Source organism: Parasteatoda tepidariorum, chromosome 2 (assembly GCF_043381705.1).
Source record: "Parasteatoda tepidariorum isolate YZ-2023 chromosome 2, CAS_Ptep_4.0, whole genome shotgun sequence".
Classification (NCBI taxonomy): Eukaryota; Metazoa; Arthropoda; class Arachnida; order Araneae; family Theridiidae; genus Parasteatoda; species Parasteatoda tepidariorum.
The window spans coordinates 70,234,630-70,262,139 of NC_092205.1; the positions used below are offsets into that span (position 1 = coordinate 70,234,630).

Consider the following 27,510-nt stretch of genomic DNA (forward strand, 5'->3'; position numbering starts at 1 on the left):
CAGGTGCGCGTGTAGCACGTTCTCGACCGATGTGGCTACGTGCTACGAAAGCACCTGATTCACATAATCTGCTGTGCAATCGTTCAAACAAAACATGACTTGGCTGACGTCCGTGCTGCGGCTCGTCCATTTCCATCAGCGGCGCCGTATACGTAATGCATGTCGTCCATTTCCATCAGCGGCGCCGTATACGTAATGCATGTCGGCCATTTCTGCGTTACTAAACTCATTCATCCTTCTCCTTCAACGTCCACGCCTGAAATGAGTGTTTTTCCCACTCTCCCGTTTTCGTGCAATTATCGCCCTCTAGCGGTCGCAGTTTTAATTTTCGGACACAAGTTCCTATGTAAATCTTGTTCATCATGATATGACAGACCAGCATGTTAAGTTTGTAAACGATCTTCTGGGACACCCTGTATAATATTTTGGATTTTTGTTGTTCTATTTCTTGCATTATATGTTTACTGTCTGTTACAAATAAATTTTGTACCTAAAATGGTCTGTGATTATTGATTGGTAGGTGTATACTTTATTTTCGTCGCTTTAGAACTTCACAATGGGCTATTGGCGCCGGCCTGGTAAACATCCCTAACGATGATTCGCAGGCATAGTAATTTTGATCCTCTGCAGAGGCTCCGCTGCTTTGGTAGCCTTACAACCTGTGCACAAAGTTGAACTCTTTATGGTAGAACAGTTAAACGAGGACAGATACCATGCACCCTCTGTCCCTACGCAGGCAGATCAAAGTGGTCACCCTCACTCTTACTGACTGCAGCAAGCGATGCTCGACTTTATGATCAGTCTACAGAGGGATTTTCGATTATTGAAGTTAAGTGGCTTAACATAGCATATTATTTTGGTTTCTTTCACATCCGTTTCCTTCGTATTGTTACAGAGATGACCTTTTGTTCTGAGAGAAGAGGCTAAAATTCCAATTTTCCATCTGAGATAAAAATTTTTTTTTTAAAGAAAATAAAAATTCCTGAAACTTTTCATTATCAAAAAATATGAAGTAATTAAATAATATTGCACTTTATTTTCAAATTGCAGTCAATATGCCATAATGTTTAAAAACGAACTAAAAAAAAAACTTCACATACATAAAATAAAGCATTTTTAAGATACAATGCAATAATTTTAACAATTTAAACACATTTTGATTACCTCAAAAACTCAAATAAAGCATTTTTAAAGGATGCATAATTTAAAAAAGAAGTTGAGACGCCTACCAGTTGCAATCCTCATATAATAAAATAATTTTCAGAACTGTGGAAGGTAATTAACATAATTAAATTAAATAAAAACTTGACTTATATAAGAAAACAAACATTTTTAATCAAAAAAGTAAACAAACTTTTAATTTCTTTCACTTACATGGTATAACATTATATGGAACAGTACATGAAATTTAACGGGTACAAACACTATAGGTTAAATTTCTTCTAATGAAGTCTAACATAGTACAACCAAAACAATACACTAGTAGGCATTCAAAAAGGAATTAAGCTTCACAGCTTTTCCACTTACTAATGGGAAATTTTTTTATTTTTTTATAAGTTAAAAATTTTTTGTAAGTGAAAGAAGTTTACAACTGTGTAAACACGTTAGATTTTTTCCATTTAAGTATCATAATTCAAAGAACATTTGAAAAAGTCAATTTTGTTACACAAAATTTCTGGTGGCTGCAGTGGAAATAAGCTCTTTTTCGTATAGAGGTAATATATAGCAATATAAGAAATGAATAATAAGAACTTTCAAAATACTCTGTTTTAAAATCTTTATTAATATAAAATATACAATAAATGGTACAAATAATTTGAGAAATTTTATGGTAATTTATACAAAATTTTGAGAAAAGTAAAATACATACATTTAGTCAAAAAATAATAGTCTATAAATGAAGTGAAAAAAATTCTGAAAATTTCAATTCCAGTCTTTAAGAGGACTTGGAAAGGGAATGAATGCAAGAGGTAAGTCAACAAACAAGTTTTCTTCAGGCACAGGTGGTGATGGAGGAGGAGTATAGAAATCAGTTAGATCTAGAAGGGGAAAAAAATTAATCTATAAAGATACTGTTTGAAAATATAAATAAAAATGTTATTTCTAGTGCATATTAAATTCCTACATTTCTTAATAATAAAATAGCCATACTTTTTCTTATCAACAAACTTGCACAAAAAAAGGTCACATTCTGTTCAGTTAGGTCACCTGTGAAAAACTTTTTATAGAATATTTAATGGCTTGTTCTGCAAATTGAACATTGATGACTTTTTAATGAAATTAAGTAACTAACATTCCAGAAAAACTAATTCCTTTTCCAAAGAAAGGGGGAGGGAAAAAAAAGATTTTCAGGGTATAAGTAAGAAAATCTGGCAAATTTTCACGATTTGCATTAGCACAAATTTAATCAAAATTTCCCACATATTTGACGTATGAGGAATTCACTAGACAGTTTGTAACGCTTTCTTCTTTTCTGGCACTAGGATTTACACCATAATCTAAATGTGAAGATTTTTTTCAGGGACTTTTCAAAGGTATAATTTTAAAAAAATTAGTACCCAAGTAAAATGTTTAAAACCTTTATTCAATAGATAATTGAAACAATTCAGTTAGTTAACAGAAAAGCATTTTTTTTTAAGAAAAAAGCTTAAACTTATAATAATTGCACAATTTGTTTTTGATGTTTCAAGATGACAAAAAGATACGTGAAGATTTTACTTGAATTTTTGAAAAAGCACTTAAGTAGTCTGAATTTTTATGAAAAATGTATTTAAGGCTCACTTGAAATAAGTTTACTATTACACATATCAATTTATAATTAAAAAAAGCTGATTATACTAAATTTAAAATAGAGGGCATTACCTAGTAAGCACAAGAAACATTAAAATTCTTAATCAAAAACATAAAGGCTTTTTTTTTTTAAAATTTTCTGTTTTATAAAACTTTAAAATAGTATACTAATCACAAACTACTTAAATTTTAAAACAAAACCAATCTTAAAAGACAAAATCAGATACAAGAAAGTAAATAATAAAAAATACCCATCAAGTTTCATTTAATTTTACAACTTTATTTTAGGGCAAAATTTGCAAAAGATATTTAAAATTTTTACTATGAGAAAAATAAAAAAATAGATAAAAATTTAAAATAAGAGATAATAAAAGCATTTAGTTAAATTATACCAATTTCTAATCAAGAGTAGGCAAGTTTAAATAATGAGGACATAAACTTATTTTTTTAGAACTTGGGAAGAAAACTTATCTTCGTGTAATTTGCAAAGTATTTAATACATTTCATGATGTTTTAAGACAGATTTTCAATAATTCCCCCCGCTAAGCATCAAGTATTTCAGAAAGCAATCTTAACATATGTATGAAAGGTGCATAAATGGATGCTTCAAATTTAGGAGTACAAAATCAGACTTGCACATTGAAAAATATATTTAATTTTTAAAAATGAATATGATTGATCTAATATCCTTTACTTCTTTTAATTTAAATGTCTGTTCGCATTAATTATTAAAGTGTATGCTATTGTTGGTTAAGGTTTTCTTTTTAAAAACTGGCATACTTTAACTTAACTGTTCTCCAAACAAAACATCACCTCATTTAACATTTTCCAATTTAGTTTAATTTTCCAATGTTTTAAGATTGTGAAGTGCAAATATGCAATAATTCATGAACAGGAATACATGGCTACGTACAAATTTGAAGATTAGATTATTAAAATAAGAGTAAAGGTAACATTTGATTACCTGCATAAAAGAAAGTTCATTATTTTATTTTATTTAATGTTGTTGGTGATAGCAGTTTTGTTTTATATTAAAAAGAAATAAATAAAAAATGGAATAAATAATAATAAAAATTCTTGAATTTACTTGTGTCTGCCCAGCCGATAAAAAGCTTTAAAATCTTTTTTAATTTTTTACTTAAAATTATTTTAAGTTATGAAGATTACAACATCATTAAAATAAAAGTAGTCATATTTCGATTAGCTGTGCCCAACTATAGCCAATTTTTTTATTTTATTGTCATTTTGTTCTATGTAATATAAATAAATTGTGAAGATTATTTGTAACCACCTAATCAAAAATGACAAAGAATTCATATCAAATTAAGAATTTTTTTCATCTAAGCTAAAAATTACCCGCACCATCTAAAGTAAATTTTAGTATGTTCTCCTCTTCCTCAGTCTCAGCATCAATTCTTCCAATATAACTGGTTCCATAGAAGAAATAAAGCTCATCTCTAGTGAACCTTTCATTTTTTGGAATAATATCTTCATACTCATCTAAATATAATACAAGTTATTAATAAACAGTCAAAAGAAATACAACAAGCACAAATAAGTAAGGAAAACTAAGTGTTTATCATTCATGTTCTATTTTAATACACAATAGCTTTTTGAATTTTTTTTTATCAATTACAAAGCTGGAATTAAATTAATTTATCTTTCACTCGACAAAAGAGTTCAGCAAATTATTTGATAATATGTTATGTTTATTATAGTAAATTTGAAAGATTAGATAAAATGTTTTCCCAGCAAGTTCTAATTTGTTTATTATAATTATGAATAATATTTTAAAGAAATTAGTTGATTGAGAAAAAGAGAGGCATTGGAAAGAATAGAGCTAAGATGAAATATCCAAGATGATACATTTTTTCCTTTAGTACGTTTGAACTAAAATTCAACAAGACAATTGAATGATACAGATACTTTCCTTATAAGATAAATAAAATAATTCCAGAAAAAGTATTAAGGAGAAAACTATAAATATGCAATGGCTTTGAACAAATTAAAGTTGTGTATAACATACCTTTTGGTTCCTCATAAATATACATATTTTCAATTTCAGGCCACTCTTCTAGATCCTCAGATTTCTTAGTATCCTAAAGAAAAAACAATTTTGTAGTAAAAAATCATAGCAATACTTTGGCAGACACCTGGCGTAACCCAAAATAAAGAAAAAATAATACTGAAATGGCATGAAGATCCTTATTTGTCTGCACGTTTTGGAATATAAATGTTTAGGCATACAAAAAGATACTGAAAACTCTTAAAAAATACTGAATACAGTAAAAATGCTAAAAAAAAAAAAAAAAAAAAAAAAAAAAAAAAAAAAAAATTNAAAAAAAAAAAAAAAAACATGGTTGTTTAGGAACCAGATAAAGACATATTTATGGATTTAAGTTTTATGATGTGGCTGTTTCCATCTCATAAATATATCAACCTACTCTTCGCTAATTCTCCAATTTCTTTGAATCCATAAAAGAAAAAAAAAGTTACAGAAGAAAATTTATTATAAAAATTCTTTGAGGACCATACAAGGAAAATGACGATATGCTTGTTTTGAGTATATTTTACAAAAACATAGATACATATTTTTTTTAGGATAAAAAATCAGCATCTCAGTGTTAATGATTGTTGAATAAAATAATAAATTTTTACACATTTAAATTAGTTTATGTGATTAGGTTTGTCATTGATTATAGTATCAGAAATAGGAATGAATAAAACAAAAATATGAATGTAGTCGTTAAGTAGCTGAATAGTAGCCAGCCCTGAGTTGCAAAGGAAAAAATAGTTTCTGTTTAGTTAATAAGTTAAGCCTTTTTAAATTTGACACCTACCTAATATTAAATTAAACATAAATGAATATTAAAATAAATGGAAAAGCAACTAACCTTTAACACATTTTCATGATTCTTTACGTCAATTTCTGGACAACTTTTCATAGCACGAGAAGACATTTTTTTACTTTTTTCTACAGAATCAGGATTTGACTTTATTTCACGGTTAATATTTGTTGATATCTTCAGACCAACATTTTTATAATTATCAGCCGAGTCTAATAAGAAAAATTTTTAAATTTTCAAAAGCCGATACATTATGTATTATTAAAATTAGATTAATAAAATAAATAGTAACAGATATATACATACAGACATATATATATAAATAGGTAATGTAAGAAATAAATAGGAATTGAAATTATTTAAGTACATATTAAATCTCACTATCCAAAACAAGCAACCTTTAAAAATATAAAGTGCATAATCAGTTACTATCTTTTTCAAATAAATGATATAACATTAAAACTAATAAATATGCACTAACAAATGTGTTAGATATTAGCTTTCAACAATGAAATTTATTCTTTTAGAGCTGAACATTCAAGATGTAAAGTAATTAATATTTTCGAAGACTCCAGTGCTACTCTTTATAAAAATGTGTTTTAATTTTATAAGTGTACTTTATAAAATATCCCTCATCCATAACTATAAATTTAATATGGTCTTAAAGCATAACAGATGAATCTGGTAGGATGTTAATGTTTATAAAATAATGTTTTAGAGAATTTATTAGATTAAAGAACCTTAAAATAGAAAATTTTCTTTGCCATATTAAGTCACCAGTTTTGAATGGAGAAAGTGAATTTAACATGCGAGTAAATTAGGGCAGGTAGAAGTCAGTCTCTTTTTTAATAAAAACCATAGAGCTGTGAAATTAAAGTATTAGCATTGTTGCCAACATTAATTTCACTTCTTTGTGAGGGTTGGGAAATATTTTCAAGCAAGATGAAGTATTTCAACAGGAAATGAAAACAAAATATATAATTGCAATGCAATAATATGTACAACCAGCTAATAATGTAAAAGTTAAAAAAAATAAATACACATCTTTTTTTAAATTAATTTTTTTAATCCGTTATTTTATTAATAACATGCATGAACAAGTGTTGTTTTCTAAGTTGAAAATAAAAATCAAACGAAAGAAAATTTTCAAGAAGTAAATTTATTTTCAGATTCGACATATGTCTCTTTTTTTTAAGCACAGTTGCCAAATTTGTTTAAACACTAATCATACCTTTAAACTAGATTTAGATTAACCTCTTCATACAAATTTGCTGCCTGCTTCATCAATCAAGAGGTCACATGGCTGTTTTCACATATTCATCATCGTTCTAGTGATTGCTCCCAAAATGATGTTTGAAATATCGGAAAGGATGAAAATCACACAGTGCAAGGTATGGGGAGAATGGTCCAAAACTTCCCAATCAAAAGAGTCCAATTAAGCTGGGATCTGAGCTGTGGAGAGAATCATTGCCATAGAGTAGCAAAATTTCCTGTCAGCATGGCTAGGAATTTTGCTACTTCACAAATCGTAACTCAACAAATCTGTCAGTGAATGTATGCAGCAGACAGGTTTTTTCCAGATTAAAAACACATCACTGACCATTTCTCATGCATGACAGGGTATTTGCTAAATTCGAACATTTTAAAGACATAGAACTGACCGTAAAATTTCCCTACACAGCTGAAACTGAGCACAGTTGTTCCCAAGAAATGCCGGGACACAATACAAGCACTCGTTGCAATGCACGCTTTACCTATTAGTGTGCACAACAAAACGGACCATACTTGAAAAATAAACCCTCATAAATACAAAAAAATAAATAAAAATTACTATATATTACATGCAAAACCTGGACATGTTGCAGGCAATATAATTCTCAAGCACTGCTGTAAGCTATTTATTATTAAATATCCCAAGGAACATATTTTTATAACAATTCATACTTCATTTGAATAATGTTTTCAAAATATACTTCAAAAATAAAAGAAAATTATAAGATTTATGCATTTTAGTGGCAAGAAAATCCAAGCCATGTATGTTATACTCTGCAAGACATGTATGCACCTATGCTGTGTAGACAAAGACACAGTAACATCAGATAATACATAATTCAGCAAGTACCAGGATTTATTACCAAATAAAAGATCTTTTTCAGTTTTAAAAAAATATGAATTAAGGATTTAAAATCAAAATTTTGCTTTGAGAAATATTTCAGAAAAAAAAACAACACATTAATGTAAGGTAAGATTCCTTATGCGAGATTTGAAACAACTGCATATGCTCACACTTTTTTAGATCCTACGTATCTTTGCGTTTTGTTGGTTTAGTTTTACAAAGTTACAGGCACACTCACAGAGCATGCTACAGCAATATAGACATGTTAGATAGATCAATAAGAACGAAACACAAAATGAAGAGGTTTCGTTATTACAAAATGTTAAAATGAATCATGCGGTTTTATAACAATTGATTTAGTAAAAAAAATTGTTTATTAGTTTTAGTATAAAAGCTTGGTTGTTTAATTGTACTAGGTTCATAAGAAAATAAATATTTTTTGCTATTTAAAATTACAGTATATATTTATTTTAATAATATTATTTAGACGGAAAAAGTTTAACTTCTATATTATTCATATCCAATGGAAATATTTTTTTATTTTATTTTGCGGTCGAAGTTAAGATGAAATTTTATCACATTCTTAATTTATGGGTTTGTATAAATTTTTTTTATTTTAAAATCTTACGTATAACCTGAAGTGAAAAATCTCCTAAATGAAATTTACTGACTCCTTACATACTTAGTTTTCTATCTTTGGCCACAGAAGTCAAATCATTCTCCTTGGAATCTCTGATGAGACGAATGAAATTTTATCACATTATTCTTAATTTATGGGTTTGTGTAAATTTTTTTTATTTCAAATCTTACGTATAACCTGAAGTGAAAAATCTCCTAAATGAAATTTATTGACTCTTTACATACTTAGTTTTCTATCTTTGGCCACAGAAGTCAAATCATTCTCCTTGGAATCTCTGAATATCTGATGAGCCGACAGCATTTTAGATAAAATCTGTTAAAAACAAGTTTAATTAGTATAATAAGATTTTTTCCAGTATTGCTAATAAAAAAATATTTTCTGTATGAATAGAGTTATAAAATATATTTGTAAGTAATTGGATTGTTGGACAGTAAGTATACTTTCCGTTGAACTGTAAATAAAATCTAAGAAACTGTTACTGTATTACAGAAAAAATTAAATACAGTTGAACCTCATCTATATGAGGGTAGCGAAAAAACAACTGAATCTTTTAAACAGTAAAAAGTATACTGATACATTAAAAGTAAAAAGCATACTGATACATTACCTACTGATAAAACAGTAAAAAGCATTAAGGTTATTTTAAATACAAATCACTAAAGCAAAGAGTAATTGATATCTGTAGAAAGTTATATGCAATAAATTTTGTAAGATTGCTAGATGGTTTGATTGCATTTCATAATTAATTCAAACAAAAAATAGAAATTTTATTATGGAACACAGTGATTTAACAGCTTTTATTTTGTAAAACTGCATACAGAAAAGCATGTATAAGACATAAAAGAGAAATAAAAACATGCATTGGAAATATGATTAAGACTTTTGTACAGTCAACTTATTGACCAATTTAATTTAATTCCTGCTTCATAGGTCAAAAGTTTCAAATTTAATGCTTCTTCTTCATAATAATAAAATAGCAAATTTTCCTTAATTTTTCACGAGATCACAGGTATACATTGCAGTAACAGAATGACTTGTCTGAAAACATAACTAAATAAATTTCATAGTCAATTTTTAATAATACAAAATAGAGATATTTCTACATTGATACATGTTTGTGCCAACTACAATTGTCAAAGGACTTCTGTACTTGCAAAGATGTAGCAGTTTAACTGGGAGTATTTAAAACTTGCACTTTTTATGATGTTATTTATTCTTTTGGCTCAATTTTCGTCCCATGTAGATGACTTACTTTAGTGTACAGAAATTTTTCCTATAAAAATAAATTTCAATGGATAAATATAACTAATCAGAAGTAATTCGGTATCCACACCTGCAAAATCTGGCAACAACTTGACAGTGCCATGTTAGAAACTAAAAAAAAAAATTTACAGAAGGGGTTAGTAAAAAAATAATATAAAAATTTTACAAGTAAAAAAACACCTTGAGTGCGGCTGGCAGGAACGGGTATTATTATGGAAATATCAATGGTTATCAGCATTTACACGAAATACTTTGGTAGCAAAACTTATTAGGGAAACCTCAATTTAATTAACAGTATGTTTCATCAGGGATGAGAGTTGTCAGAAAGCAAAAGAGAGGAAATCCAATAATGAATATATCTATCCAAAAATTTCACAAAAAAAGAGCGATTTTTAAACTTGTAAAACATGCGATTGTAAATCCCGATGAATAATTTTAAAATTGTATGAATACATAAATATGAATCACATGCATGATTTTAAATTGAGAGAATTTCCTAAAGTTTATGTTAGGTTAGGTTTACTCAGCAAAAGCAGAATTGCCTAAAAACGTACATACTTACAGAACTATAAATTTCTCTATGTTAACAAGACATGAGGTTAATGAACAGAAGGAAAAGAAATAAAATATGAAATTCCTCTATGAAATTTATTTTTAAGTCAAGTTTTTCATATGTTCAAATTTCACCACCCGTAAGTTTTCTATTTTTAAAAATTTTTCTCTTCATCTTTAAAATTTTGTAATCATATAAAACAAAGTTAATTGGAACGGACTTTTATTGCTAAATTAGAATAAAGATTCTAAGTTTAATTTTTTTAAAAAGAATTCAGTTTCAAAATTTGAATCTTAATTTGTTATAAATCGAAACTAGCTGTAACCACATTAGTGAAATATTTACGTCATGTGATAATGTGTTATGTTTTGTTTACAGATAAATTTAAAATTCACTTTAGAATTGATAGTGAATGTCAGTGTTTAATTGTATAAGTTAAATAATTATTTAGTGAATGTCGCTATGGTGTGTGAAATGTATTCTTCCGATTTGAGGCTCTTTTTCTGTATAGTTAGTTTTGTACTTCTATTTGCTCTGCCTCAATGTTTAGCCGATTGTGGACTTATGAAACCTTTAAAGCCAAACGAAACTGCTAAAGAATTTGAACTTTTGAAAAAAATAAAGCCATTGATTGGAAAATCGTGAGACATATATTATTATCCTTTTATTTTCCTGAAAAATGCATCACAGAATATTTTTAAGCAATAATCGTTCTTTTATATAATCTATTAATATTTCATTTTGTATTCCATTAATTAATTTTTCAACTGTTATGGATCACAATTTACCTTAAATAATAAAATTTCTGTTGCTTATTAGTTGAATGATGAAAAGTGATAATTCTTGAGAAATTAGAATTATCTGTATTTATGTAGACTTAGTTTTTAATGAATCAGGTTGTATTGGAATATTTCTTACATAATGAGCATAATTTGTATAAGGACATTAAAAAAAGTACTCCATCGAAGTGAATGGAGCATGAAAATTAAAAATATTGATTCTATATTCAATTTTCTATTCTATATGCATTTTACCTTTAATATAAATATTAGATTTTTTTTAAGTTAGCTAGTTGAATGATTATAAATTAAAATTGTTAAGAAACGTGTAGGAAATTTGTTATCTACTATTTTATGCTTCATCAAGTTGTATTTGAATGTTCTTAACAAATTAAATAACTTACTTTATGTAGAGACTTAAAAAAAAAAAGAAAGGTTGCAGTTAAAAAAAAAAAAAAACAAACATATGGATGAAACTGGAAGTAAATTTTATCATCAATTATTATCTTGTCTAAATTATAGTGAATTATTATCTTGCTGTAAATTATTATCGCAATTGGATACTTTTCACCTCATGAAACCATATTTGAAAAAAATACTGTCTTAAATTTGCAGCATAAAGAATATTTATTATTTTTCAAATACATTGTTTTAATTATTTATATCTTTTATTTTTATACATTACTATCTCATATTTGCCTTTATGTTAATACCTTGCAAAGTAAGTACAGTGGAACCCAGGTTTTATGCTGTTCAATTCTTACGTTATTCCTCTTCCTATGTCATTTTCTATTTTTCTGTTCAAGCAGCCTATACCCATAATGTTACATTTCCAGATTTTATGTTTCTGTTTTTAAAAAATCCTGCTTTCTACATTTTTTTACGGATCAAAATTTTTTTTCTCTACGAAATTCGCAGAAACTTTTTCACAGTTTTTATTTTCTTCTTTTTGTTAAAAGATCTTTCTGTTCTATTTTATTGTCCTTTTGTCTGTGCGAAAGGATTTCCACTTTGAGTAAAAATTGGAAGGGTGGTGGAATGAGTAAAGCATGGAAAAGATAGTAAAAGGAAGTATCGATGCTTAAATAGCAATATTTGGGAGTGAAATTTTTCCAACAAACTTAAACTTTTGAATCATGGAATGATCCAATCATTTAAAAAACATTACCTTGAACCACTGGTTAAGTAATAATTTTTTTCTTCTTGAGTCCAATGACCTGCAAGATGCTTCTACAGTAAAAAAAAATGTTCCTGAAGCTCTGAAATTTTTTTCTACAATGTCGGACAGTGTGAACTAAAATGCATTATAAATGAGTTTAATAAATCTTCTCACGGTTAATTACTTTTTTGTTCTAATGGGAAATTTGGCTATTCCGTAAAAAATTGTATTGGTGAAGATCGTAAAAAGTCGATGATGCGTGTATTGACTGCAACACACATCCTCTTACTTATCAATTTCTTCAATATCTGATTTAGTGCCAGTTCTTAATGATAGTGATAAATATGATGAAGATAAGTGAACAATATTGAATGATATATCCACAACTGATCAAGAGTATGAAAGGATTAAAAACTCTGAAACATTTGTGGATGTAAGACTTAAAGCTAAGTATTGAGGGGGCTATTGTTATAATTTTATCTGAAAACAGAAAAAACGGCACTTTTCCGTTATACCGGCGCAAATCTCGCCAAGCAGACTTTTTGGTAACAGTACACAGTTGCTGGAACAAATCACACAAAGCAGACTTTAATGGCTACAACACATAGCAGACACATGAAAAAACAGTTAATAAATGGTTAAAATTTTTTTTTCCAAATGGGGCTTCCGTTTGCCTTCTCCACATAAATTACGCAAGATAACTTTCGAGATGATGGTGTGTCGTTCCTCTGTGTTTCTTAATTTCCCATTTCGCTCTAGTCCACAGTCTCTCTATTTTTTGCGTGTGTGTTTCAGTTTCCGGACAGGGTTCGTTGATTTAAATCAGCTTGATTTAAATCACGATTTAAATCATGATTAAAATCAAATGATTTTTTTAAAAAAATCATTGATTTAAATCAACTAATTTATATATATATATATATATATATTAATTTCTNTCAACAGCAGTATAATAAAGTTTGTAAACAAATAAGGGTAATGACGTCATGCGAACTGACCAAACCGACCAGAAACCTGGTGCACTTCGTGCGTAACTGGTGACACTGGTTTGAATATTGGAACGATCGGTGCAGTGCACTGGTGTAACTGGTTTTAATATTGGAACGGTCGGTGCGGCAAACCAGTGTAACCGGTTACACCGGTGCGAATATTGGAACGTGCCCATGTTTTGTTTACAGATAAATTTAAAATTCACTTTAGGATTGATAGTGAATGGCAGTGTTTAATTGTATAAGTTAAATAATTATTTAGTGAATGTCGCTATGATGTGTGAAATGTATTCTTCCGATTTAAGATTCTTTTTCTGTATAGTTAGTTGTGTACTTCTATTTGCTCTGCCTCAATGTTTAGCCGATTGTGGACTTATGAAACCTTTAAAGCCAAACGAAACTGCAAAAGAATTTGAACTTTTGAAAAAAATTAAGCCATTGATTGGAAAATCGTAAGACATATAGTATTATCCTTTTATTTTCGTGAAAAATGCATCGCAGAATATTTTTAAGCTGAAATCGTTATTTTATATGATTTATTAATATTTCATTTTGTATTCCATTAATTAATTTTTCAACTGCTATGGATCACAATTTACCCTAGATATTAAAATTTCTGTTGTTTATTAGTTGAACGAGGAAAAGTGATAATTCTTGAGCAATTAGAATTATCTGTATTTATGTAAACTTAGTTTTTAAATAATCAGGTTGTAATAGAATATTTCTGACATAATGATCATAATTTGTGTTCGGACATTAAAAAAAAAAATTCCATTAAAGTGGATGAAACATGAAAATTAGGAATATTGATTTTATATTTAATTTCCTATTCTATATGCATTTTACTTATAACATAAATATTAGATTTTTTTTTAAGTTAGCTAGTTGAATGATTATAAATGAAAGTTGTTAATAAACATGTAGGAAATTTATGTTATCTACTATTTTATGTTTCATCAAGTTGTATCTGAATGTTCTTTACAAATTAAATAACTTACTTTATGTAGAGACTTAAAAAAAGAAGTATATGGATGAAATTGGAAGTAAATTTTATCATGAATTATTATCTTGTCTAAATTATAGTGAATTATTATCTTGCTGTAAATTATTATTGTGAATTGTATACTTTTCACCTCATGAAACATTGTTTAAAAAAATATTGTCTTAAATTTGCAGTTTAAGGAATACTCTTCTTTATTGTTTTTAAAATTCATTGTTTTAACTTTTTATTACTTTCTATCCATCTTTTTTTTTATGCATTACTATCCCATATTTGCCTTTGTGTTAATACCTTGCGAAGTAAGTACAGTGGAACCCAGGTTTTATGCTGTTCTATTCTTATGTTATTCCTCTTCCTATGTCATTTTCTGTTTTTCCGTTCAAGCAGCCTATACTCATAGTGTTACATTTCCAGATTTTATGTTTCCGTTCTTAAAAAACCTGCATTCTACATTTTCTTGTGGATCAAAATTATTTTTTCTCTACAAGATTCGCAGAAACTTTTTCAGAGTTTTTATTTTCTTCTTTTTGTTAAAAGATCTTTCTATTCTGTCTCAGTGCCCTTTTGTCTGTGAGAAAGGAATTCTACTTTGAGTAAAAATTGGAAGAGTGATGGGGAGGATTAAGCATGGGAAGGGTAGTAGAAAGAAGTATGCGTGCTTAAATTGCAAAATTTGGTAGTGGAATTTTTCCAGCAAACTTAAACCTTTGCATCATGGAATGATCAAATCATTTAAAATACATTGCCTTGAACCACTGGTTAAGTAATCATTTTTTTCTTGATTCCAATGATCTGCAAGGTGCTTTTAGAGTAAAAAGAAATGTTCCTGAAGCTCTGAATTTGATTTCTGCAATGTTGGACAAAGTGAACTAAAATGCATTACAAATGGGTTTAATAAATCTTCTCAGGGTTAATTTTGTTTCTGATAGGAAATTTAGCTATATTCCGTAAAAAATTACATTGGTGAAGATCTTAAAAAGTCAATGATGTGTGTATTGTATTGACTGCAACACACATCCTCTTACTTATCAATTCCTTCAATATCTGATTTAGTGCCAGTTCCTGTTGATAGTGATAAAACTGATGAAGATAAGTGAAAAATATTGAACGATACATCCACAACTGATCAAGAGTTTGAAAGGATTTAAAACTCTGAAACATTTGTGGATGTAAAAGCCTTTTAAGGCTTAATTCCACAATTACATTGGAATTCGGTTTAAAAAGCAAATTCACAAACAATAGTAAGTATTGAGGGGGCTATTGTTATAATTTTATCTAAAAACAAAAAAAAAAAAAAAAAAAAAAANAAAAAAAAAAAAAAAAAAAAAAAAAAAAAAAAAAAAAAAAAAAAAACATGTAAAGATTACACATTTCTCTAGTAGTTCATCTCGTAACTGTCACTTTTTGAAATATATAGTACTTAATTTTTTTTTTTTACCCTAATTTTACGCTACCCTGCTTTGCATGTTTTTTAACAATGGTCTGACCAAAAACATAAAACTGGGATTCTGTTGTATATTATGCTTTTTAGTTTGAAATAATGTTAACCTGATGGGCTTTAAAAGATTTAGATTTGCCTGGTACTTAATATCATTTACCAAGAGTAGAAATTAAGAAAATATATTTATTTGTCTTAAGGACCAGTACCTAACTGAAAGATTTAGCTTGTTAGTTTATTTTCACTAGTACGTGCACTACTCCTAGTTTCTTTAATGCTTGCTAATTTTGGAAACAAAAATTTTTTTTTAAATATAATGTTTAAATTTTTTTAAACTGATAAAAAAATTTTTTAAATTAAGTTTTATCTAAATCAAAAATCTCTTTAAGTTTTTGTGAATTGGTATTAGAAGGGAAATTTTTTTCTCTTTCTTTCTAATATCTTTTTTCATTATTCTTTTTCTATTAAAAGTAAATTAGATAAAAAGAAGTTGCTAACAAAACTCAATGTTTTTTTTTTTTTTTTTAAATGGATGAAAAAATTTTGACCAAAGACTTTGTGACAGGATCACAGACTAAAAGGGAAGAGAAAAAAAAAAAAAAAAAAATTCAACATGCGCCTGATTATTATTTTATGGTTTTATGATTATTATTTTATGGTTTTTCAAGTCAGACTTCAGTAGTTTCGAACCAGCATAAACTTCAAGCCTTGCCTTTATTTTTTCTTAAATTAGTTATGTTAATGTTTTGTAAATCTTAAATAGGTTTGAAGTGAATGATCCTGTAGATCCTACCAAGTATACTTACAAAGTTAGTATCTGCGGAAAGATAGATGGTGTTAAGAAACTAAATGTTGGAGCACTACAAATTGAGGCAAATTCGACACACATTTTGGGACTTTATAATCAAACTGATATTATGGGAGGAAGTGAGTATGATTGATAAAGGAGACTTTTCTTTTTGCAATTAAATGTTCGAATTTAATTAATTCTTTGATTTCATTTCCTTAAGGTCATTATTCTCCTTTTTTTTAAATGAAAAACAAAATATTTGGATATCAATAATTTTTAAGAATTTTTTAAGGAATTTTAAATTTTTACACAATTTATCTTATAGCACAATTTCATTAGCTTGAAGTGATATCAGAAGCTAAAAAAATTGACAAATAAAAGATTTAATGAATTATGTTTTTTATTCGAGCATATGAAGTAAGTAAAAATGCTTTAATGTTTTTAATAAAGTACCATTTTTCAAAATTTTTGGAAATTTTTTGAGCACACTTCAAGTAAATAAATCAAGAAAAAAGGACTAATTTTAATAAGTAAAAAATATGAAATTTATAAAGTTAAAATTTTTTCTTGTAAAGAGGCTTTCACATTTTTGTTTCATGTTGTAAAAGAATATTTTTATCTTAGGAATTCTCCAAAAACCTTCCATAGATTCCTAGTAGTTGTAGTTACTGTAGAAATAAAGGAACTGAATCCTTTTGTACTGCTATTACCAGAGTTAGTTTCTATCATTGGAGTGTGATTTTTATGTTGTTAAGATTATGTATTTTGATATTTTTTTTATTATTAGAAATGAAAAAATAAACTTAAAATTTAGATTTGATGTTTGTAATTTTAATTTGAATAATTAAAAGAAATTTGAATTATCACACTGAATGAGCAAAAAAAAAGAAGAAATATTAAAGCATGTTTCTTGTTCTTGAAGTATTAAAATTAGCATTTATTTTTTTAGAAAAGTGATAAATTTTTGAGGTATAAGTTTCATGTAATAACTGACATGCCATAAATTTTCATTATTGGATGGGGAAATTGTGTATTAGTGAGAAACATTCTTCCAATTTTGTCCCTTTGCTGTGAAACCTAGGGTTAAATCAGCTTTGTTTCTAATTTTTATGTTTTAATTTTATGTAGTAACCTTAAGAACCACTAGGGCTCAGTGAGTCCAGCCAGCCCAGTTTCTTATCAACGCGTACAAGCTTATCTGGGAAGTAAAGGAAATTGGTACATGGTGCTGACTACTTTGCCATTATTATTTTATTGGTTACAACAATTGGTTACAAAATTGGTAATCTCCATGTTCCTCTCGCTTACTAATGAACTGCTGCAAGAATGCTTTGCTTTTTATAGTCTCTGCAGAGAATATTTTTCTTTCTTTTTTTGTGTTGTGTAGGAATGCAAAAAAGATTAAGAAAGGCACCATAATATTTATTTAAAATATCCTTTTAAACACATTCTCTCCGAGAAAAAACAATTTTTTTTTGAAGCAAATTCTAACACAAAAATATTGTGGACCATAATCTCATGTCTTCCCCTCCCCCAAAACAAAGAAAAGTACTGTGGGTAAAATTAATAAAAGTTGTATCTTCTGTATTTTGTTTTCATGGGTTTTGTACTAAAGCCTGTTTGTGGTTAAACCAAAACACATGATATGATATTAAGATATAAACAGTTTTTTTTATTTTTATTTTTTATTTACAGTGTTCATTGTGAGTTTGCAGTGTTTGTGATATGATCTCTTTTTTAAAAACAGTCTATGCTATTTTCAGCTGATTGGATGCAATTAACTTACTATGGTGGTGAAAATTATAGACATAACTGCAACAAAACCGGAAGAATTGCAAAAATAATGATTATATGTGACCCAGATACTGAAGTGGTAAAAAGTTTTTTCATTCAAAATTAAATCAATGTTTATATGTTAATAATTAGAATATTTGTTCTTGAAAAAAATATTTCAAAATTACAAAAATTCATTTTTGAATGTTTTTAGTTCAGTTAATTTTGTACATTTTAGTGAATAAATTATTACTTAGCATAGAAAAAAGAATGATATTTAGTTCCTACTGGTTCTTTTACAATGCTGGAAAAGTGTTTTTCATAGATTTTCAATTTTTAACCTGTTCCCATTTTGACGTAATTTAAGTATTCATAAATTTTTTGAAAATATTAACAATATCAAGTATTTATTTAAAATAACAGTTTTGATTGTTTTTTTTTTAAATATTTTTAAAGTATTTTAAGAATATCAAGTAATTATTTAAAATTATTGTTTTGCTGTTAAACTTAATAATTTTATTGAAATCAGTCGATATGCATGATTTAGTGTTTGTAGATTATATTTTATATATATTTTTTTCTGTTATAGTTCTTAACACATTATTAGTAATTAGAAGAATTATTATTAGGAGAAATGCCGTAGTTATGTAGTAAAAATCTAAATAAACTGCATATTAATTGTAGTCAAAGTAAAAATTTTGTTTCAACTAATATTTTTATTATTTAAAAAAAATATGTAAATTCAGTAACTTTTAAAAACAATCTTGTTTGGAAATTTTATGTGTGGTATTTTATTACTATGTTAATATATTATTTATTACTAAACTTCATTCAAATTTTTTTATGTGTTCTTTTTTTGAAGATTTTCTGAATTTCAAGTTTTTAAAATAGTTAAGTTCGATGTGGGAGAGATTTGAAAGTTCATGATAAAAGAAGATTACCTAGCCAGCTTTATTTTTATCGAATAAAATTCTAACTTAAAATTTTTAAGCAAGTTCATTTTTCAATATTGAGAGTTTTTTTTTTTTTTTTAAAGAGTTATTTGAAGCCTCCTTACTAGAAAAATACGGATCAAATAAGTGCTGTATCAATGTGTGAGACCACTAAGAGGATAGTATAATAATTTTGTGATAGCACATTTCAATAATACAGAAACATATTGTAAAATTATGCTACTTTGAAAAAATGTTAGCTTTAACACAAAATGAGGTATTTTATTGAAAGTTATAATATTTTTGAAATTAAATCTATTTATATCTATATATATATATATTTATATATAAAATTATCAGATGAATTTTTCATTTAAATAATTTTTTTTTTTAATATTTTGACACAGTTTTAGTTTGTTTTGGTTTTATTTTTTATTTTATTTGCTAAGTGATCCAAGATAAATAGTAACATAAGTAGGAATGGTAGTTTGTTGGAAAGAATTAATTTGATATTTTACTTGACAGACTGATTATTTTAAGTGCTTTAATTATTTTATAGGGAAAATTTGAAGTGTTGGAAGAAAGAACTCATATATCTGATGACTGTTTTTATCTTTTTGAATTTGGCAGCAGATTTGCTTGCACAATTAAACCGAAACCAGGTCTTAGTTCTGGAAGTGTATTTTGTATATTGTAAGTTTTCTTGAATTTATATTCTGAAACTAAATAATCCTTTCCTTGCAAAATACCATATATCAATTTAAATGTTGGAAATTAAGAAAATATATTTTTTAAAAAGCTTTATATGTCAAATTAAGCTGTGTAGAACTGTAGGTCAAGTTAATATTTAACTTTGCTAAACAATAATGCTTTTTCTCTACTTTTTAGCCATTCAAGTTCAAAACTCAAGGAAAAAGTTCCTGTTTTAAGTTTTTGTTTTAGATTTTTTTTCAGATTTACTTTGGTTTAATGTTAAAACTTTAATGTGTGTTACCATATTCTTTAGGTTAATTGATGTTGACATTTATTGGTTTAATATCAAAGCTCTTATCTATGTTATCATGTTCTTTAGGTTAATTGATATTGACATTTATGCTTAAATAGATATATATTTTAATATATTAAAATGCATTTAGTTTAAAAAAAAGAAACAGCAGATAATGCTAGTAATTGTAAAAAAATATTATTAATAAGTAACACTTTCTTGTTTCAGTTAGTTCTACAATTCATTTTTTATAGTGGGTAAACCTAAAACCTAATGCATTAAAAATAGTTTTCTGAATATTAAATACTTTGTATATTAAACACTTTTACAAAAATACTTTGCCAATAAAGATTGAAATACTTTACAAAAAAGTATTTAAAATTTTAAATATTAAATACTTTCTTGAAAAACTTGTTTCTTCATGGAATCTTTTACTCTTTATATCCTAAATTGATTAGATGTTAATACTTTTTTAAATGGGATAAAAATGTAAATCTCATAGGAAATATTGATGACCAAAAAATATTAAGTGTGAAATTAGTTTCTTAAGTTTCCCTTGTTATTTTAAATTTCAGTCTTGTTTTCAAAATATGAGAGTTTGAGTTTCGAACAAAACTAAATCTCAACTTTAAAGTGTGTCACATCATTTTTAAAAATGATACTAATAGGAAGCAGCATTGACAAAATTTTTTTTTTTATAAAATAATATGAATTAGATTTTTTTATTTGAATTGAATTTTATTTAATTAAATTAGTTTTTTTTAAAAATCTACCTATCAAAGCTCTAGTAAAATATATTAATAATTCTTAGTCTTATTTTTAAACAGTATTATAATTTAAGTACTTAATAATTTTAACTAAAAGGATTGAAATTATTTTATGATTATTACAAACCATTCACTGAAGAAACAAAGTTGTAGTTCTCATCTAAGTTCAATATTTTCATGAACTTGTTAAGACAGAAAATAAATATGTCAGTTAGATATGAAATAAAGAACAAATTAATTTATATTTAAAAAAATAATAATAATATTAATAGTCAACTATTCTAAATTTGCAGAACAAGTTTTTTTTTTTCATTATTTATACACACATGCTACATATTTATTAAGTTTCCAAAGCATTTTTATTCAAATAAACATAAAACTAAATTGGGATAGTTGAAATATGTTTATTTAATCATTTTTTTTTTTCATGCAGCTAATGGAAAGTTATTACATAAAAGTTTCACATTACTTTAATCCATTCCACATTAAGTCTTTTATTATTATTTTTTAGTCTATTTTGAGCATCAAATAATTTACATACAACATTCCCTCATTATTTTTTTAGATAAAGCCTCTAATATCCTTGCGATTAAACTTTAAAAAAATCACAACCTTAAGAATTTACAAATTAATATATTTTTTTAAAATTAACCAATGATTTTTTATGAAAAAAATTGATTTTTTATGAAAAAAATTGATTTTTTAAATTGAGGATTCAAGTGATTTAATTTATGCCAACCCTGATGGAGAATATTGATTTCTAAAAAATAGTATAGTTTTCGCTAATATAGTTTTTCTGCTAATTTGGGATATTAATTTCGAAAGTGTCCATTGTAACTTTGAAATTTAGTGAAATTTTCACTTGAAATTGAGATTTTACGACAAAATTGCTGCTGAACTTCAAAGTGTATGGAACTATTTTATCAATCAATTGTTGTGAAAATATGTATGTACAAAAAAAAAAGAAGAAGTTTTTTGGGTAAAATTGTATTAAAGATATAAAATCTGAAGTGTCCTTTTTGGCCATAAGAATTCAATCATATATTTCACTAAAAACATTAGATTTTATCTTCCCTGTTTAAAGTTAAAGGTCAAGTTCTAAGTGTGTGACACCATTTTAAAGAATGAGTAAAAATTAATGTTAAAAAATGTACCTATTACATTTTGAAGTTTATTAAGCAAATATCCCTAAGATGAAATTTTTTTTTTACTTTGAGTCAAAACTATATTTAAAATCTAATCTAGCACATTTTTTTGTTCTTTTGCCCTCTTTCGAAGACTCATGCTTATGTGTTGCACATTTCATGCTATTCATATTATGTGAAATAAATAATGATGGAACTTACAGTAATTCTTTATTATGCTGTAATTTTTTCTGAATTTTTAAAATATTCATTATTTTAAAATCCCAAAGCTTAAATTGAAATAAAAAAAAAGATTTTATATTTTATTAAATTTTAATTAATGTTCACTTTAAAAATTTATTTTTGATCACTAAGAGGCAGCTTTGAACCCTGGTCTCCTGATCAGGGTCCAAAGCTGCCTCTTTTTATTAGTAATGTTTAATACAAAATGAACGCAGGTATTCGCAGATTCTCTATTTTAGACCCTTCCTCCATCTAATGGTTCATTTTCACTTTCAAAATAGAATTATTAGGCTGTTAAAAATTCTGAATATGATTTCATATGGTTTAAGATATCAAATACTTCAGTTATTAATTTTTTCTTTTCCTGTTATTATCTTAATAAATAGTTGTACCTTAACCATTGCATGTTTTTCACCGTTTGGTAATTTTAATAAAAATAATGGATCGTGTTTGATTTTTATTTTAGACTTGATTATTCTGCTTGAAATTTGTATAATTTAAAAATTACTAATAAATTTTTTGTATTATAAATATTTGTAATTAGGTTGAATTTATATAACTTGTTTCATTTTCAGATTTTTTACTGCAATTCTGAGTTACCTAGTCCTTGGTGTGTTGTATAAGAGAATTGTTTTAGGTGCTCAAGGATTAGACCAAATACCAAATTATGCATTTTGGAGAGACTTTGGAAATTTACAAGCTGTGAGTAAATTTTTAGTTGATTTTAGTACCCTCTGTGCATACCTGTAGGTTTACATAGCTTTTAATTGTAGTAATTCTACAATCTGTTGTTTCTATTTTAATTTTTCAAGTATGGAGTCCATGGTTAAAATTATAATGAAATTTCCCTTTTTCGTACTAATTTTTCATTAGGAAGAAGTGCACAGCAAGGTCTATAAGAAGGTGGGACTAATACTCAGAGGATGCATTGGTTGTTTATGTATTTTAAAATTTTCTAGGAAATTTTCATTTTTATTTTGGAAATTTTATTCCAAAATAAAATATTTATTTCCATTTCATTTTGGAAGTTTTTAATGTTTATAGTGAATAAATGTTTTTAAACATTGATTAATTTTTTAACGTTTACGTAAAGGCAGGCCTTAATAGTTTTCTGTCTGTATGCTTCGAGGTCTTGCATCTTTGTATGAAAGTGTATTTAAAAAATTTAGCAGCTCTTGTCAAATATTTTTATTGCAAAAATCTCTGCGATACAAATGTGTTTAGTTCAATTATTAATTAATAAAAATTGGGCTATTAAGTAGAAGTCTATATATTTTTTATTTGTTTTGTGCAAAATGAAAGTAATAAAATAGGTTTTAAAATTCCTTATTTCAAATACAAATATAAATAATTTTTATTAAAGATACAAGAAAAAAAACTTTGCAGTTAAAATATCCATCTTTTAAAAGCTTGTTTCAATTAAAATAATCATCTTATATGAAGCTATTTTAAAAATAGCTGTCTCAGAAGTGGGTCTAACTTATTTTTCTTTAATCATAGTTTTAGGAATAATTTGTTTTTTATTTGTTTGATAATGTTAAGTTAAAAATGATTTTAAATTTTCTATGTGAAAAATGTTTATTTATTTATTTTTCTTCTTTGTTTTGTTATTGCACTTATTTTACTGGATTCCGGTACCCATTTTTATAAGCCGGCATGTTCAGAAATGGAAAGTTGCTTAACTTTTTATTTATTTATTGAATTTTACTAAAATATTAAGCACCAGGTACAATTTCTTTAGATGCTGTGGGGACTAGAATCTGTAGATCACTGGTTTTTATACATAGAATACTTTCAGCATTAATATTTTAATAAACCCTTAAGCTACATTTGTTTAATCACATTAACATATTCTGGTTAAATGAAAATTATATATATATAAAAAAACTTGTAGTGTAGTATGGTTTAAATCTTTTTAGTACCTTGAATTAGTACTTCTTTATAGATACAGGGTATCTGCACACCTGGAAAGTCATGAGAAATCATGGAAAGTCATGAATTTTGGTACTGAGCAAAATTTGTCATGCAATGTCCTGATTTTAACTATTTTTTAAAAAAAATAATGGAAAGTCATGGATTTAGGTTGCCAAAAAATCTAATTTTTAAAATGTTTTCATCTTGTTCTTTAAAAATTATGATGTTCTTTCAAAAAATGAAAGAAATATCTTTATAGCTTCTGTGATTTCAGAATTTTTGTTATTATTTATTTATTTTTTATTTTATCAACTTAAAATTCTATCTGAAGCAAGCCAATAATTGGCTAATTTTTTATATTCTGATATGAGAACAGAAAAATCAGGAGTATTTCTTTTCAATGAACAAGAAAAGTATCTTTAGAATATTATTCTACAGAAAAAAAGGGAAGAAAATTATTTGCTTTTGTATTTTTTTCAGCCATTTTATTGCTTCAACTCTTTCATTACTCTTTTTTAATTTTAAAATCTATAAATATGAAATTGCAGAGAGAGAATTGCAGAAACAGTTTCGGTTATACCTATCAACTCAATTAATGTTATTATAATGCTTTTTTAAATTTATTGTTGTGTATTTGTCGGAGAAAATAGTAACTTTGTTAAGTCATGAAAATTTCTTGGAATTAGTCGTGAAATGTCATGAATTTGAAAATCTGAAATGTAGCAGATATCCTGTAAATATTTAAATTTTAACGTTAACATACTTTTTTTTTTTTTAAAGTTTATTGAAATTGGTTAGAAGAACAGTTGCAAACTTTTTATGCCAGTTATGTAAATTTCACACATCGACTATTGATCATGTGCTGCATTTTGTCGCAAAGTTTCAGATTGTGTGTCCTTAAACCCTTTTTTTTATGTCAGTATACTTTACAAGTAAGACTTTCATATTGTAACATCACAATTTGTGTAGAATACTTTTCTGAATATCAAATGAAAAAATTGATTATATATTTGAGAATTAAGTGTTACTCTAGCTTAGATATAATTAACTTCTTATGACTTTATTTTTAAAATCAGTTTTAAATTATAAATCAGTGTAAGAATAATTTGTAATGATGACAATATTTTCTAGGATGGCTGTGATTTTATCTGTCGGTTTGGTAGTCGCCAAGAGTCCCAGGCCTACAGAGGTATTGATGACCATTTGAAAGATGAAGAAGAGAGAGATGACCAGTTATTAAATATGTGATATTTTTCTAATATGATGTGTTCATTGTGAATATTGCTTAAAAGCTTGCAGTATAAATAATCTCATAAACTGTTTACATTTCCAAAGGGAATAAGATTTTGTGAATGCAAGTCACTTCGAAATCAGGCATACCTCTGGGCATTCTAAAACCTTATCTAGTCATTTTGAAATTGATAAACAAATTTTGTAGTATTACGAAGAAATTATCATTCTTTGCATATCTGTCTTTAAAGAAATTTTTTTATTAGCATTTAGGTTGTGAAATAAGAATAAAGTTTATGAATATTTAGTTAAGATTTGCTTGGTTTTTCAGTGACTATTAATAAAGTTTTATCTTGCCTTTTTTAAGTATTTAAAACTATGCAAATGTTCTGTAAATTTGTATGGGATATCCTTGTTAAGCTTAAATTTAATAATTATGTGTTTGTTTAAATGTTTTAATATTAATAATATTCCTTTTTGTTTTTGCTACTACTTTATTTAGTCAGCTCTCAAGTGGAAATTATACCATATAACTTTATTCAACTATTTATAAAGGTCATACTTGAATAGCAGTCTAACTCTACTCTTTGAAATATGCCTTACTTCAAAGTTTGTACATGTAAATCTTATCTCAAAACAAGTACACATCCAGCTTATTTTCACTTTTAAAAATGAGACAAGATAGTAAAAACAATACATTTGTTAAACTTTGAACACGAACTTTCATAAAGTACGCAGTAATTTAACAGATATTACTGTATTTAAATTAGAAAAATTAAATCTGTTTTAATAAATGATCATATTAAAAGGAAAAAGCTTTAATAATTTTTTTTGTTTATGTATGTTTTTATACAAGGCTTAAATTATTTCTTTCAATAACTTTGTATATTTAAACTGAATGCAATAAAATAAAATGCTATATTTTTCATTAAAATTAATTATTTTAAGAATGTTCTTACCATTAACTATACATTTTTCTTAAACAAATAAAGTTTCAAATTTACTATATTTTCCTTAGTTGAAATTGATGAAACATCTTTGATAATGTGAAGTCTGAATATTATAAAAAAAGTTTTTTGAACAATTTTCAACATATTTGAAAACTAATATAAGATGTAAATTTTCTATTATTGAACTCACATTTTAACCAGTCTTAATCACTTTGGTTAATCTGAGACTTTAAATATGTTCAGTCTCTTGTTGGTAGGAACAACCCGCCCTTGAAAAGGGGGAAATCTTAAGCAAGTTTTGTCATTTGTTTAGTACTTACATATTTTTACATTTTTCAAAAATGGTTGTGGCATTAATTTATTTAAAATGCTATGGCATATGTGATAAACACAACTATGCAAAACCAAAACATGGATGCATATTGGTAAAAATGTTTATAAAAACCAATGTTTGCACAGTTCATATATTTTTTATAGTTAGTAAAGTATTTTTTTAAGTTTTCGTGTAATTATATTCTGTTTTACATATTAAATTATGTTAAATAAAGCATTGCATTTTCTTATTGAATTTTGTGTTCTGTTATTTAAGGTTTATAAACTAGAATATTATTTTTTTTTAACAAATTAAATTGCTTATTTAACAGAAATTGTTAAAACTGTGTATTTTTTATGCTTTTTTGAAACAGTTTGTAAAGGACTTACATTCCATTTAGTATTATAAACATTTATTTGCATTTTTTGGTTTGAGTCATTGCACATTTTTATAAATTTTCATATTTGTAGTTTCGAAGTTTATTTTTTACTTATACTATTCTTTTCCTAGTTTTTGAAACTTCATGTATCTTTAACCCCACCTCGATAGAGTGACAATGCTTAACAATATGTACCTGACTGCTGTAGTACTTTTAAAGTGCTTAATAATAATATGTAATATAGTAGTGCACTTAACTTTTAAACTAAAGTTTTATCTTGGTGTTCTAAACATATTTTTTTAATTAATCTCTTTTATTAAAAATCAAAAATTTGTGCATTTAAAATGAGGAAAAGCTTTAATTATTTATCAGTTTGCATTATTTTTTTTTTTAATAGTTGCAATTAATAATACTATGCATTTGATGTATATAAATAATCCTGTTTCTATACTTTAAAAAAATGTTAATTTTTTTCATTGTAGAAATAAAAAGCATTTGAATTTATATATATATATAAAAAAATACCTTATGTTTGGA

General features: G+C 26.3%; 2 protein-coding genes across 6 annotated transcripts; one reads left to right on the forward strand and one right to left on the reverse strand.

The window, feature by feature from the left end:
• Positions 1-1,760: 1,760 nt before the first annotated feature.
• Positions 1,761-10,534, reverse strand: LOC107442644 (uncharacterized). Of its 4 annotated transcripts, none has more exons than XM_043041743.2 (6): positions 10,218-10,534; positions 8,617-8,704; positions 5,685-5,848; positions 4,817-4,889; positions 4,153-4,290; positions 1,761-2,039 (listed from the first exon to the last, which is right to left on the reverse strand). In XM_043041743.2, exons 2-6 carry the CDS (start codon positions 8,690-8,692, stop codon positions 1,924-1,926), a joined length of 567 nt encoding a protein of 188 aa, XP_042897677.1. In that variant the 5' UTR covers positions 8,693-8,704; positions 10,218-10,534; the 3' UTR covers positions 1,761-1,923. The 4 variants fall into 4 exon arrangements, with proteins under 4 accessions (XP_042897677.1, XP_042897684.1, XP_071033812.1 ...); XM_043041750.2 differs by having other exon boundaries at positions 10,214-10,348; XM_071177711.1 differs by lacking the exon at positions 10,218-10,534 and adding an exon at positions 9,836-10,189.
• Positions 10,535-27,510, forward strand: LOC107442642 (cation-dependent mannose-6-phosphate receptor). 2 transcript variants are annotated; one of them, XM_043041759.2, is made up of 6 exons: positions 10,535-10,849; positions 16,337-16,500; positions 18,127-18,236; positions 19,628-19,761; positions 22,763-22,889; positions 25,233-27,510. In XM_043041759.2, the coding sequence occupies exons 1-6, from the start codon at positions 10,671-10,673 to the stop codon at positions 25,347-25,349; spliced, it is 831 nt and encodes a 276-aa protein (XP_042897693.1). In that variant the 5' UTR covers positions 10,535-10,670; the 3' UTR covers positions 25,350-27,510. The 2 variants fall into 2 exon arrangements, with proteins under 2 accessions (XP_042897693.1, XP_042897697.1); XM_043041763.2 differs by lacking the exon at positions 10,535-10,849 and adding an exon at positions 13,317-13,587.

Excerpts from the sequence above, each read along its gene's own strand:
- LOC107442644 (XM_043041743.2), bottom strand. The coding sequence starts at position 8,692 with ATGCTGTCGGCTCATCAGATATTCAGAGATTCCAAGGAGAATGATTTG. Across the intron at positions 4,890-5,684 it reads ATCATGAAAATGTGTTAAAG|GATACTAAGAAATCTGAGGA; the intron begins GTTAGTTGCTTT and ends TTTTTTCTTTAG. Across the intron at positions 4,291-4,816 it reads TATTTATGAGGAACCAAAAG|ATGAGTATGAAGATATTATT; the intron begins GTATGTTATACA and ends TATTATATTTAG.
- LOC107442642 (XM_043041759.2), top strand. The coding sequence starts at position 10,671 with ATGGTGTGTGAAATGTATTCTTCCGATTTGAGGCTCTTTTTCTGTATA. Across the intron at positions 16,501-18,126 it reads AACTGATATTATGGGAGGAA|CTGATTGGATGCAATTAACT; the intron begins GTGAGTATGATT and ends TGCTATTTTCAG. Across the intron at positions 22,890-25,232 it reads ACTTTGGAAATTTACAAGCT|GATGGCTGTGATTTTATCTG; the intron begins GTGAGTAAATTT and ends AATATTTTCTAG.